General features: G+C 39.7%; 1 protein-coding gene across 10 annotated transcripts; it reads right to left on the bottom strand.

Annotated features, from left to right (window-relative positions):
• Positions 1-8,013: 8,013 nt before the first annotated feature.
• LOC111251764 (uncharacterized) lies at positions 8,014-14,336 on the bottom strand. 10 transcript variants are annotated; one of them, XM_086990423.1, is made up of 5 exons: positions 12,376-12,534; positions 11,571-12,191; positions 10,916-11,311; positions 8,702-8,830; positions 8,014-8,347 (listed from the first exon to the last, which is right to left on the bottom strand). In XM_086990423.1, the coding sequence occupies exons 3-5, from the start codon at positions 11,090-11,092 to the stop codon at positions 8,153-8,155; spliced, it is 501 nt and encodes a 166-aa protein (XP_086846549.1). In that variant the 5' UTR covers positions 11,093-11,311; positions 11,571-12,191; positions 12,376-12,534; the 3' UTR covers positions 8,014-8,152. The 10 variants fall into 10 exon arrangements, with proteins under 10 accessions (XP_086846549.1, XP_022664478.1, XP_086846550.1 ...); XM_022808743.2 differs by lacking the exons at positions 11,571-12,191; positions 12,376-12,534 and adding exons at positions 8,980-9,110; positions 9,218-9,340 and having other exon boundaries at positions 10,916-11,057; XM_086990424.1 differs by lacking the exons at positions 11,571-12,191; positions 12,376-12,534 and adding an exon at positions 14,212-14,336.
• Positions 14,337-15,097: the final 761 nt, after the last annotated feature.

Raw genomic sequence — 15,097 nt, forward strand, 5'->3', positions numbered from 1 at the left:
ATATATGTTAATAAATAAATATAAATTGACATATGTAGGTATTTATTACCTATTTTAACATTTGATATATGCTTCTCAAGCTAAAGTATTGACAGAAAACTCGACTTCTTAAACCGTGTTTTCTTCGTACGGCCTATATATCTTAATAGGATGGTAGCTAGGATGACACTGGGGTGTCGTCCAAGAAACCGAGATTAGCGTGAATCGGAGATTTTCCTTAATTGAATATATCCACTGAAATTCTACAATTTCCTTTGTTTATCCGCCAGAAATAAATAAATACAAGCTTTTTAAAGTGGATCCTACAGTTCCCTAAGCGTTATATGCATATATAACATTATATAATTTATAGGAGTTGTCGACCGCCGGTCACACAAATGGACTGGTCTACGCAGGCCTTCGTTATATCCGGTTAGTTCATCGGTGCTTACCAGCTGTTTCGCCAGAATACCCTCATCAAGCGACACCTAGAAGTGACTCAGGGGCTCAGGAGCCTACACTCAAAGAGGGTAGTTAGACCGGACTGGATTGGGAATGAACGGTTTGAGGTCGCTTTATGGCTGGTCTCGTCTGCTTTGTCCAACGTATATCATTGTTCCGAACTGCGTTCCAAAGGCAAATTTGAGATTCAAGCAAGCCGATATTGTGTTTTTATAAAGGGTCTTGAGGAAAAGCGTACCCTATAAATCTCTCTCGTATCTGCTGGTAAGAAGACTAAGCGCATTCTTGGAAGGCTTATGTGTGATAGCCAAAGAACAATATCCATTCATGAGTTATCGTTCGACCGATACAGCATGCAAAGTATTCGCCATCATTAAACGAACTTTAAATAGTCTTCGGCTGTATACTTGTGATGTCTGTGAGTTTCAAAGTAGCCTTCGGCTCCGACATGAGGAGTTCAGCTTCAAGCACTGCCCGACATCAACGTTCCCACAAATGTGCTTAACCTTATGGTTAAGAGGAGTAATGATAGTCGACAATATAATGTGGTCTCGAAGCTCCCAGCATTTACCAGACTACAAATGTAGTGCGGAATGATAACCTGAGCCATCTCTTTTTCTCAGTCCTCCTTAAAAATCTAACCGACAAGATACGCGAGTCCTTAAGCACGGAAACGGTTCTCTTTTACATTGATGACTTAGTTACTTGCGGGCGCAGTCACTCCCATGTGTAGCAGGCCTTGGCGTGGTCACACTCCGTTGTTTCGGAATCTCGTCTGCCCTTCAACCTGATTAAAACAGACGCTATGATATTTAGAAGAGATGGCAGAGTTGTTGTTTTAATACGCTTTATCACGCGTTTTGGTCGATGCTGACATACGTTCATCGATTCAGGGACCTGGACTTGCTGCTCTCGCGTCGGGACCGCAAGTTCCTCCAGCATATTAAAACAGAAGGGCCTTGATTGCCACATTTTCAACACTTATACCCCAGCCACTGTCCCTTTCAGCTGCTTTGTGACTTTTCAACGTCAAAGTTTCTTTAGGTGAGCATAATTTGGGAGAATCTCAGTGCGAATAATTTCGAGCAGCTAAACCGGACGAAGGTCTCGTTCCTGAAAAGAGCTATAATATTGCACCAAAAAACCCACAACAGTTTTACTTACTTGCTGGCGCCGATACCATTGTTTGCCGCAGACATCCATTACTACTTCAACCTATTGCATATTCTAACAACTCAAGAAAACTTGCAAAAATAAAATTAAAAATTCGAGGAGGTTGGTCCCTAATTCACTCAAAGGTACGTCATGACAAACGACATCTGAAAAGGATTTAGCCTGTTTGAAAGAGGTGTAGTAGCGCGCTATGTATGGTTTCCACGTCTTTTAGTTTTGCTTATACAAAGTACAGGAGTTGCATGAAACTGATAAATACTGTGCCTGTACTTAGCGTGGGCGGCCTTGTGATATATGTCATGCTCAATCGCTGGGCAGTCAAGCCCTATTTAACAAACCTAAGAATAATAGTAACGCAACATATAATGCGGTTGTTGGTAGGTTCTAAACCATCTTATGAACCTGAGTCGACCATTTCAGAAATAATTTTTGCAACCATGGTTTACCTCGACTCATAAAGCCGTCATCTGTATAGTGCGGTACAGAATGGCAAATTTATTATGTACAAATGTATGCATTTCAAATGTTTAAGTTCCACCTGACAAAGGTAATTGAGTGAGTTTCCTTGATCAACTTACATGTATCGATCTGTCAACCACATAAAATGGAGTTTTCGAACGTAAGCAAACGTTAAATCTACCATTTGTGAAAATATAGAACGTGGTGGGCCCTGGAGGGTTAAGCTACAAAGCTTTTTCGCCCACTCATGTCGCAAAGGGTTGGGTGCCTGGGGTATCGACTTGCTGATTTGTAAACAGATATAAATTAATGAATGATAATAGGAAGCGGACGAATTGGCTACCGAGAAAGCATTATACTTGTCCAGAATATCTTCAATTTACTCAGAAAAACATTTTTCATCTCCAGTGTTTCTGAATGAGAAGGAAATGATAATTGGTCGTCAATGCCTGCATGATTCCTTCTCTCGATCTTTGCACGCGGTTTCAATACGATATTCTTTAAAGAGCTTAGTGAACACATTCTGTTCAATACGCCTGTTGCGATAAAAATTCAAGTATAGCCAACTAAACTCCATTCAAACATACAAGTTCCAAGACCGCATCAATTTGAAAAAAAAATTAATATTAACCAAAAATCACATGGCAGCCTTGTTTAACATAATGCGTATATAAACAACAACAACGAAAACAATGTCGAAATCAAGTGTTGCTAGCGTCGCCTAATAAATAGTAGCAACTCTTAGCTTTGGGCCGTCAACTCAATATAGATCAAGTAATGAGCTTGTTCCAAATATACCGATATTGATAACTCAGGGGAATTTAGTATATAGCTTCTGCGCTGTGTTCTATAGCAATTTCTCTAGCACGCACGGCATCACTCTGGATCGCTAACACCATATTTAAATGCTAAGAGGTAGTGTGATTCCAGATCACAATACATATGCAATTATCTATAAATTTATAAAGGTACAGAAATTGCGGGACTGTCCTATCAAGATTGATTGAGTTGCTTGCTCTGGTGATGAAGCACTGAGACGTTTTAAAAAAGTCACATCTCGTTTCAGAAATGTTTTCAGGACGGTCAAGTGACTCCAAATCACAGATGTGTGCATTAAAATCCGTTTCATAGCAATAAGGTCGTCGGCAAAAAAAGCGGCATGCAATCTGTGTTCATGGAGCTTGATATACAGAAGCAGTTCATTTATGTAAAAGTTAAATATAAATGGGCCTAAGACCTAAGTGTTACTTAACGATCATTCGAGACCGCATCTCCGATGCTTGCATTCAAAAAATAAAACTCAAATAAAAAAAATACTGAAAACGACAAAAGAGAGTCGAAAGTTATGTCTTAAAAGACATTATGCGTGATAATGTTAAACGCCTTTTCAACTTTAATTAAGGTAACAACGGAGACGTTTCCTCTAGTGTAACGGAGCGCGTGGTATAGTTATAGGTACCACAAAGACCCAGATCACGTAAGCGCAGGTAAAAGATTGAGCTTTTGAAAAAAAAATATGTTAAACAGGTGAGCTTCAAAGTGAAGTTTGACACACTTTTCAAAAAGGTACGCTCTGAAACAAATCATAGTTATAGCTTTGTTGGACTGTCTCGGGTGCTCTTGTCTTTAAATGTAAGAAGAGCTTAGGAGATCTCAAACGATGTTGAAGAAACAAAGGCCTGATGAAATAAGTTAGACATCTCGAGCAGCAAGTGGGTAATTATATGACCTGAAGTGCTATTTTGCGCGTTGTCTTACAAATTGTAAGACGAGCGTGCCAATAGCGCGACATTATGGCGGATATTTGTCGATGAGATTATACATTTTGAGAGAGTAGTATGTCCTAGCCACATCGATGCTCTACCTAAAGCATTACGACTCAAACATTTAAAAGAAAAGTGAAATTATGTTTGGCCACCAAGAAAACGTAACAAAAAGTGCTCTCTCAAGGGAATAACCATGTTGTGTCATATATTAATAATGGCAATACTAAGGATTTATATATCAGCTAAATTCCGTTTTCGTATTTATATGAAAAATGATGGTTAAACGAAACAGAACCTTCAGAACGACGGCCTAAAGAAACCGTGCCTTAGGGCAACTATATTACAGACCATGGTTGAAAAGGTAATTGCTGCTGTTTTTACTGTTTTTATTGATCTATCCAATGATGGCCAGTTAGAAATGACCGACTACGAATAATAGAAATTAATTAATTGTTCCTTCATCGTTCATGGCTAGCCAAAAAGAAATCATCTTTCTTTAAGTTGAACCTTTTATTAATTGCTTGATCTATAAACAGAAAAGAATGGAAAGACCGAGCTCGTCTTACTTATATCTCGCTCCATACAGCACCTCAACGCGTCACTTCAATAGTAACGCCTGCGCATCGCGCTAGTTGCGACGGCGGTGCTCACTGCGTCAGTATCGTTCTCAACGCCATCATCCGCAACGCGCTCAAAAATACCCAATATTTATGTAGTCACTTTTGACGAATTGGATGAGTTTGAACGCCGACACGCCTCTGATATGAAAAAAATCTGTATAAATTATAATTTATTATAATTGGGGCGTCGATATAATTTTTATTTTTAACCAAGTGAATATAGATATCAGTCACCTAGTGCTTAATATGAATGAAGCTCACGAAAATGTATAACTATTATAATTGTCATTACAAGCATTACCAAAAAGCTGTCTTTTGTCGATAAGAATTTATTTATTCACCTTTGCCGATAGTAGTGAAAAGCTTCACAAATATGAGTCAACAAAGCGATACACCATTATCAGAAAGAGTACATAGAAGCATTTAAGACGGTTCGCGGTATATGAATTATACAGGTCTTGTTAAACTTAAAAAAATGAATGAGATTTGTTAGGTTACCTAGGAATACTACTAGGTAGCAATGTACGGTACCCAGTTTGTTCCCCATTTATATTACTTATGTGTATCGTCGTGCTCGTGGAAGTTTGGTCTCCTGTAGAATCTATCGTAGAATCCTTACAAAAGACGGCTCGTCTGTTTCAATCATTGTTTCTCATTGTATTCGAAGCAAAATGATACCTATCAATGGACGTAAATTTTCGCTCCCTGCGTCTGAGCTTCTTGTTGAAGGTTTCCGCTGCTGAAAGCTAAAAAATGCGGGTTTTCGGACAGCAGTCGCAAGTCAGCCAAGCGATACGTGAAGCGATTTCGGGTCACTATTTGTAGTCTCAGTGCTCCTTTCAAGAAGGAGGTTTTGACGCGATTTAGCTGTCCGAGTTCTCGACTGCAGAATCTTGCCAAATAACGTGTATCCCATACATTGCGACCAAAGCTACTTCGAGGTCGAAAAAGCTTGCAGCGGTTGTGAGTGGCAAGCGATGAAATCCTTTCACGGCTCGTTGGGCCAACATTGCCTTCCTGCATCCTTCGGTCATGCACACAGTTAAACTTTTGCTGCTCGCAGAGAAGCGCAACCCAAAGTACAAAAATTGGTTTACCTAGGCAGAAGGCTACCTGAAAAATTAGGGCGTGTTAGTGGTCGTTGTTCTCGCCCCTTTCTAAGCCTCCCTTATCGCTTCCGTCTTGATCAGGCTTATGGTAAGTCCCAATTCTGTGACTGCCACGTGGCGCCGGGCTAAAGTTTATTATATTTGGAAGCTGTTCGACTCGTATACTACGGCCCTTTGCATACAAGATAACTGATTTCTTCGACCCTTTTATTTGATACGGAAAGCCCTTTGGCAAGATAAGGAATAACAGTGAACTTAGGTTGCCCCTTTAATTTTCGAGAAGTGATTTATGGGGGGTGAGAAGCTAATCGGGCAAGCCGCGGAGTTGCTGTAGTGCGTTAACCACTTACGTGGTCGGCGTTCTATGTCGGCGATCAACCAGGTTTCCAGCTGTTCAGCCTATTGTTACCCTTGTGATATATACGTTTTTTGACAGATTGTCTTCAAAAACCCTATGTTTTGTTATTCATTGAATATGGATATTTTTTGTGCTTAACGGCCTGTAATTTACAATACCAACGCTTTCATGTTTAAAGGATTATTCCTTTTCAGTAAATAAGCATTATATCCTTCCGTGCGATATACTATCTCCATACGAAGCCTAAAACCTATCAAAGTGTTATGTACTTCGTGATTTACTTGACGAAATAGGCATGTTATTTTTGTGTGTGAATGTGATTATCTCGTTTACAGCACGTTGACTAAGAGGAACCTACGCTAGACACTTCTGATTCGTTTTCGCATAACGGTTCGCGTAAATGATAAGTGAATCGGCGATTTTTTGGACATCGTACTACTGTCAACTGCCTTCACTATCATTATAAATGAAAGCACAGTCTGTTTCCTTTCCTATTCATTTTTCCAAGATTATATAAACATACAGGGTCGCCGAAATATACGTCGTTTCTTCCGTATCATTCTTTCATTCAATCTTGCAGAATCACTACATACATACCGGGTTCATTGTCTAAAAGTATTTTATCGCTAAATTTCATAGTTCTTAGATATTTAGTAACGTGTTGTGGATTGGAACTGGTGGCCGCCAATTATGCAGCTTGCATGTTCTACTTTTGGAAGTGTCAACCTACCCACTAGAACGAACCGCATTTCCGAAGATTTTACCAGGCCCAAAGTCGATATGGGAAAGCGACAATGTTTAATACAAATGCGATTATTACTGCTCTATCAAGCGAACCGAGACACTGGTATCGTCTATCAGTTTTGACCCGCAGAAGTCACGTTAGAAGTAAGGATACGATACAGGTTGAATTCGTCATATTGGGTAACGGGGTCCGCGAGGCCCATATTTATCTGATATCCTGAAAGCCTGTTATTATCGACGATACCATCTTCATAAACATCACTGTGCTAATTTCCGCAGTTCTAAACGAACCAGTAAGCCCCATCTCTATCCCATTCATTAAGGCTATCTCTCTTCATTATTTCAACATGAATTAATAATAACAGTAACATTAATACGAAGAATTACAACCGAGTGACTAAACTGCGCAAGTATTGTGTGACCACCTGATAGAGCGACAGCAGCCGTTACGTCACCAGCGATTCCTGTTGCTGTATTTTCCAGCACTACGGGTTCGAACGGAGGTCGCCCTAGACAGAAAGACCCATTTCCGTTTCTGGTCGTTGCCCACTAAGAACCCTGCCTCTAGTCCGTTAGTCGTTGCAACGTTTTCAGCATTTTCTGAATGTGCCAGGCCTACGAGTGTGTGCTATTCAAACAATGAATATAGCAGCGTACGTGAACATATGGATACTCGTACGTGGAATATTAGCGTTATAAATAATTTTCGTTGTGCCATTAGTTGATTAACTGAACTGATGCCGATCACTCAACGAAGCCCAACGCAGGCAAAAGCATTTTTGTTAGCAGTGTGAAAAATCGGGTTTAGACATTTTTGTTTTATTTGTCAATCGTTGGTCAAACTGTAACCTAAACGCTTGTTCCTTGTTCTTAATACAGCTTGTAGGGCAGTGAGCTAACTACTTATATCATACTATTTGAAGCAACAAAGCTAAATGCAGTATTATTTAAGCGTTCCATTTATTTAACCGATCAACTTTGACGCTTCAGGGGACTTTTCTTAGAACAGCTGTAAAAGTACCGACTTTCGCACTTGGGCTTTTTTGCTAGCAAGATATCGCGAAGTGCCTTGTTTGCAGTAAATACGTGGCTACGGTGATTACCTGGCATTAGGAATGACCTTTCTTGCTAATAAAAATAATCGTATTAGTCCACTTTTTATTGACAAATTTGTACGTAGAAGATCGCACGTGCCCAAGCGGATTCCTTTTAGTTCCAAATTCCTGGTACTACTGCCCATTCGATCCCTCGAAAGTATTGTAAAGCATTTTGCATACTCATTCAAAGCCAAGAGATACTGCTGCTAGATGACGTTACGGTGTATTGGTGAAAAAGCACATAGCTTAGGTGTTATACAAATATATTTGTCTTTATTTACTGGCGTCGTATTTTTTTGTTCACATATTCGTATTCCAAGGAGATCACATTTTCTCATAACTAATAATATAGTAATTGCTATCCGAATTAGTTTTGATACATTTTCTACAATCGTTTTACTCTCGTATCATCCATATGCTGCAGTTGATTTGGATGTTGCTGCTGCTGCTGCTGCTGCTTCAATAAAGCTGAATTTGGCTGCGCAAAGGGTAGCGATCCGACGGCCACTGTCGCTTTGGCAGCGGCTGCATCGAGCTGCCACTGCTTCTCACGTAACGTTGTGTCCAGAGTTTCACGCTCCTGCAATGAACAAATAAGATTCCCTCATTCGTAATGAGCAACATTTTAGTCACGCAGACAATGATTTACCAATGGCGAACTCGGTCGGGTTGTGCCTGACTCTGTCTGAGAATCACACTTTCATTAGGCGTATATTTTTATTATTTGACTCCTTAGGATCACCGCTGATTCTTAATACATCTCGTCACCGCCAATTCCGTATCAGTTCAATTAATGCAACCTTACTATATACATTGAAGGTTATGTTAATCTCTTCTAAGTAACGTACACACGTCGATTTGAAATTTTCACAGATGCATTCTATTAATCGGCTTTCCCAACATCCAAAAGTTGTCGGTCAGCATCACATCATACCTTTTCGCATGTCGTCAAACGCTCCTTAGTGTCCTTAATTTTTCTCGACGCGTCTTGAGAAACGTTCTGTAAATCGTTATATTGGCGTTGTAGCGCTTCTTTTTTCTCAACGAACAAACGAAACTTTTCCTACAGGTAACAATAAAAAAAAGATTTCTCTCGTTTCATAATCTTCCATACATTTCATATTGGTTACTAAAGCATACCGACCACTGGCATCTCGGAGATGTTCACGCCTCTAATACCTACTTATGTACTTACACACGTGCATCACTTACATCGAACGCACAACTAGATACACTCATTGTTGTAAGATCTTCATATCTGCAGAGAGTTGCGCACTCTTAGTGCAATTGTGCTTCTATTTAGCCTAAAGCCTCGTCTCGTACGTTCCAGATGGCTTAAAAGACTAACAAAGAGAAACGTCGAATATGACTTATTCATAGAAATAAAATACAACTAAAGCACAAGACAGTGGATCTGCCATATATCAATGTGTAGCGCACTAATACTTACGCACGATATCGATAATAAAACACACTGGCAGACGGTTACTTTTCTTGATTTTTTTTCCCAGCAGTTTGCAATTTCGTCCTAGAGCATCTTTGCATCTTGATTTTTGGGAAGGGTTTCCGCAATCTTTCAGAAAATGTAATGCATTGCCGTAAACGTGAGTGTTAGAAACTTTCTGGTGCAGTCGCCAACGAACGATCTCACGAACACATAAATAGCATACTACTAACAGCACTAGGAAAATATAAAGGTTCAATTTTATAATTGTCTAGGAACTTTTCTGGTAAGTCCACACTATTCGAAGTGTTGATCTTATGTTTGTTTATTATTTCAAATGCACATTTTTACTCAATATGTGCTACTCGAACTAAAACAAATAATGGTCAAAGAACTGGCAGTGGCGCCATCTGTGGCGACAGGTGTAGGCGTTTGTCTGTTGGTACTCGTCCCTTTCCCTCGGACGTCGGAAGGGGCTCAGGCCTGCCCTAAAAGCTACTCAATGATACACATTAAAAACAAACGAAATATTTTACCCCTCTGCCCTAAAAAGTGCGATTCCGACCCTGGTCGAGTTACCCGACAGGCTGTAAGATCGGGAACTTTTGCGTAACGTGAGCAGCGGGCGCTAGATTCATTGTTTGCTGGCTAATATTGTTCTCATCTGATGAGTAGACCCAGGCCGTGAGTTACTGCTCGGATACTGCGTATAAAAGGGGACCGACCCCCAACGGCCCTGGGTGGTCCGGACTCTATACCATACACGTTTGAGAACTATGATTTCACCATGCGTCTGCAGGCTTCGTGTAGGTTCATCCATAGACAATAGAGGGCGACCTCGACCACCTTTTTGTAACTTTTAAATTAATTAGAGATAATAAGATTGTGAACTGTCGAATCAAAATAACTTATGAAATCCTAAACGCCCCAAACAGGGCTAGGGTTAACCGGATAGAATCCGGTATTAATAAAGTGCGCTGGCCCAATCCTTCACTATTTCCTTTTATTTTTGTACATTTTCCTGTGATTCTGCTAGCTATAATCATTTCGGATTAGCCTAAAGTAGGATACCCATACCTGTTAATGCGCGATAAGATCGTGCTTAAACTTTCGTTTAAATAGTTAAAACCATTATTATTTTCTCCAGCTATCCTTTATTTTTAGCTTCTTTGAGTTATTTTTTTTTAATGAAATCTAATTCGGAGATACGTTAAATGCTACATTGTTTCTTTCACAGGGTCTTTATTTTATTGCGCATAAAAATCTCGAAATTTTGCGTCTTGCTATTATTAAGACTTTATTTCGTTACTTCAGTAATTGTTTCTAGTGCAGGAGATATCATAAGCAAGTTCTCTACTATGACTCAATATGTGTGGTCGAAAGTTAATATCCACAGACTGACCAAGATTGAATATTTGGAAAATAAACGAAGTGTCATAACGACAATGGTACGCCAAATTGAATGACGTACCTTACTGACTACTAGGCAAAAAATAAAAAGCGATTTGCTTGATTGGCTAACAATAAGCTTATGTTACAGGGAACTTTAAAAATAAAGTTTATTGTCGTGAAGCTCCTGCCCATTTCTAAATACCTATCATCTGCTAAAGACACACATTTTCTTTTTGTCTTATACGTGCAATCAGACAAAAGCTACCCAACACTTTGTATTTGAGGTAAACGTAATTCACGCATTTGAAGTACCTGCAGTTCCCGATAGCGTTCTTCAAGCGCGCGATATTCGCTAACTTGATGCCAGTAGACGACGATGGCCAGGCAAGCTGCGATCGCCATGCCAGCAAGAGCCACAGGCGGTAGTCTGGATCCCGAACCCCTGGACCCCGCCGGGTAGCGTGCACTTTTTGGCAAGTGTAGCATCATAGCACCTCACATATATAGAAACTCTCGGTATAGTTCTTGGGATATTATGAATACACTTGTTTCAGCCGTGGCATCAGAGTACACGCACAGTTAACACATGAACAATAACGTCACCACAACCGGGGAAACGTTTTTTGCTTTGTGCGAAAATCACAGAACCAAGATTTTTGAGCTTTGATGTATATTCATGTTTACTTCCTTCGTAATATTTCACGAACTCTAGTTCACAGCAGAAAAAACGTTGTATGTAAGTGAAGTTAAAACCAATACGGGATTGTTACTTCACTTTCGGCGGTAGCCGCCATTAAAAATATTTGCAATTTGATAAACGTGTGTACCTACAGTTTTTTTTTTCATATGGCACTTGATAATAACCGAATGTAGAAACACATTTAACTCTAATTAACCAGACTACGTAAGCGGTTTCTAGTCTAGCATATGTCAAGTAATCATCATAGGGTTATAGTGTGTTGTATACCTAAGAAGGCACTCTTGTCTTCGAATACCAAGGACTAATATTTTAGCTAATATATGTCCAATGTTTCAACACGACAGCGATCTTTTGGCAGCTGAGAGTCCTGCTGCTGCTGTCGCGACGTATCAGCAAAAATCTATTTCTTTCGAAGCAGGGGCTCTACGCCATATCATTGCTCTTGTGGTCGACGATTTAAAATTTAAGGACATAAAGGCACATGAGGTATATAGCAACATCGTATCTTATGTATCTCTAGCAGTCGAAAGGATCGAAAAAACACGAAAGATACCAATCACATGCGTAATGGCAACTACAACATTGACTAAAAATAGGAGCCGAACTGCAGCCGACAAACTAAAATAATAATTAATATCTTAACAAATAGTATCTTAACACCGCAGTGAATGAGTTTTCAGCGAGGAGCAGGCGACTACAAAGAACCGGCTTTTCGTTCGAAACGGTTGAGGTAGTATTACTAATTATTATTGATAAAATCGTTTAGCTGTCGACAACTGGAGAATTTCAAAGCGAATTTCTGTGAGTTGTTGATGGAAGCTACGTCCTTCACATTAGCTGGGATCCATCTTATCAAACACCGCTTCCACATTGATCTTTGCGCCACGCCTAGAGGAGTCGAACAATAAAAAAAAGCAGCAGTAGCATCAATCATTTTGTTTACGCTCGAGCGCATTATGACCACTGTAACGGAAATATTGACACATATATTTCTGCTCAAAGCACATAAGTGAGATATCTATCATTTTCCCCCTTTTTCTGATAGATACGTCGATATTTGCACTCAACCAACATGAATCTTTGGCACTCGAGTGGTATAACGTTTGAACCATAGTAGATCATACACATTTCTCTTGAAGGTGAGAAGGGATTGGACTAAGTACGAGTCACTGACAGCCTCATTATCTATTACAACAGCAAACTGCTGCTTTGTTGATTGTTTTGCTGGGAGCGATGCAGATGTCCTGGTAAGGAGCGGACAAATAGCAGGTACCTAGTAAACGGAATGATTGAGAAAATATATCTGTATGTTCTCACGAAGTAGTTAATAAATGGCGGCTAGCTTAATCGTAGTGCATAAACTGATGTATCCAATTGAATCGCTGATTTTTTCAGATCTAGTATCAAATATATTTGAGGAGCGGTCAGTTTGCATAAAACTAGATCCCTGAAAGATTTTTAAAACCAGCTTCGACAATGACTCGAAATTATAATCAGTCAGTGAAATAAACACGGTATCTGGGTGACTCTCATGTATATTGTAACTCTTAAAAGGGCGTTAACATTTATAATGAGAAAATCATTGGTCCATAATCAGGTCATACCATAACCTATTTTTTTTTAAATTTCTAGAATAATGGCTGTATGTTATAGAATAATGCTATCACTATCATTAGGTTGGGGTGTCTGAGATCTGTGTAAATTCGAAGCGTTCTACGGATATATTTTTGTGATTTTTGGATACAATAATTTGAATCTAATCGTAGTAGTCAATAAGCAAACTAGTTATAGAAGCGAAGATTAGAGGGTATCACGTTAGTATCTGCCTGTGCAAATGAGTTGTGCATAGTTAATAAGATTTATTGTGCTGAATAAATGTTTAGTACGGTTATCCCTATGTTTCAGCCAAACTGTGATACCAACAGCCTTTTGGCACCAAGTTCTTACAAAACAACTGCTTTAGGCTGTCGCTTAAGAGCCTAGTTCGAAGTTACTTGAAACTAGTTGGTTTGAAAAGTTTCTGCAGAGTTAAAACTGCCGTTCGAAATAATGTCATATAGATGGCGGCTAGCTTGAGTCGCAGGGGTTGCAGGGCGGTTATTTTCTGTGATGCGAAAGAAATGTAGTAAAAGTTACAGAGTAAAGGTGTATTTGTATCTTACGTTACGCTACGCTACTTATTTTAAGTTACATTTAAGTGTTTACAGGTTCTTGTCGTAGATTGGTGCAGCTCTGGACTCCAAGCGTTTAAAGGTGTCGTAAAAATAAATATGCTATTAAGACGTGTGTTGAATAGCGCTCAACTTACCTAAAATGAAGATCGGGCTAAAATTAGTGAATTTTTTGCCGGCGGCGAATCACATTAAATTAAGCTGAAGAGTAAATGATGGCACTATGTAATACATATATGTGTAACACATACATTACATATATTTCGGGTTTTTTGTGCTGCTTCAGGGAGGTTGATGTCTCTGTTGATACCTATCAAAAAAAAAGTCGCCGGCAGCCTCTGAAATATCAAAAGGTACATTCATCCTAAGCCTTGCAAATCCGTTACATGCGGCTCCTGTATTGTAATGTCCCGGTGCGCACATCTGCATACGCGTACATGTTCTATAACAAACAAGTGGCTTCCACGATACTGGCAAGAAAAACGTTAGCAGGCAAATGAACGAGAAAGGACAGGGCATTAGTCGAAAAGAAAAAGAAAGGGATGTTTTTTTGCGAACTTACTCATTTACGCAGGTAACCGGTGGTAAGCTCTTTCATGGTAAAATAAGCTCAAACATTCATCACTGTGAGACGAAATGACCCCTTTTGTTTCTGTCATAACTTTATCTAGATTTTGCACGAAACTGTTAGTATCACTCAGTAAAGCTCAATTGTTGGCCACCTGTGTCTCGTCTACCTGACTCTATTTAGAGTATTGACGCTCCTTCATTCAGCTGATTACTTTTTACACCACTTTTGCTTCTTCCCTGATTGAAAAAAGGACACTGCGATATAACTCTCAAGCTCTGAGAACATTTCGCTGACAAGAACTCGAAGCGTCTGCGTCGACATGGAATGCGTGCGCGTTCCTTATCAACGACGCCTGATACGTCGAGTCACGTTCGCACTTAACTTTAGTTTTTTTAGTCGAACACAAAAATGCTCTTATTTTCTGAGATAAGATCTTTATTGGTGAAAGAATCAATGTTATCCCTGCTGGCAGAAAGGTTCCTTCAGACGAAAGAGACGAAACCGATGTTGAGAGTATAGAAAAAAGCTTGCCGCCTAAGCCTCATCAGGGTCGTGAGAAATTCATGCAGAACGCTATAGACTCGATACGGTGAGAAAACGTTGAGGATAATAAGAAGAGAGTGAATTGAAAGTTAGGGATATTACAAAAAGCAATACCGAGGGAGAGCTCAAGGAACATTGAAAGGTGGACGAGCCTCATCGGTCAGTCAGTCCCCAGTAACAAAGAGTCGCCGCGTTGAAGAAGGTGAATTTCGGGAAACTGCGTAAACAATACAACTTAAGGGCAAACAAGGTAAAAAAAAAGTGAACTTAAGGATGAGCATGATTTGTTAATTATGGACGGTGAAAATGACGGTGAGAAATTGGAACTATCTGCAGACAGCGAAGGTGGTAAATATATTGAGAGTAACGGGAACGTAAAATCTCCTTGGGTACTCGCTGTAGACATTGCAGAGGACAAGAACCAGAATCACCCGATAAGGCCGGATAAGGATTTTGATAGATATTAAATAGGTACACTTAATTGGGTGGTGTAGATTCGAGTATAGACG

This window comes from Varroa destructor, unplaced genomic scaffold (genome assembly GCF_002443255.2).
Source record: "Varroa destructor unplaced genomic scaffold, Vdes_3.0 BEIS01000005.1, whole genome shotgun sequence".
NCBI lineage: Eukaryota > Metazoa > Arthropoda > Arachnida > Mesostigmata > Varroidae > Varroa > Varroa destructor.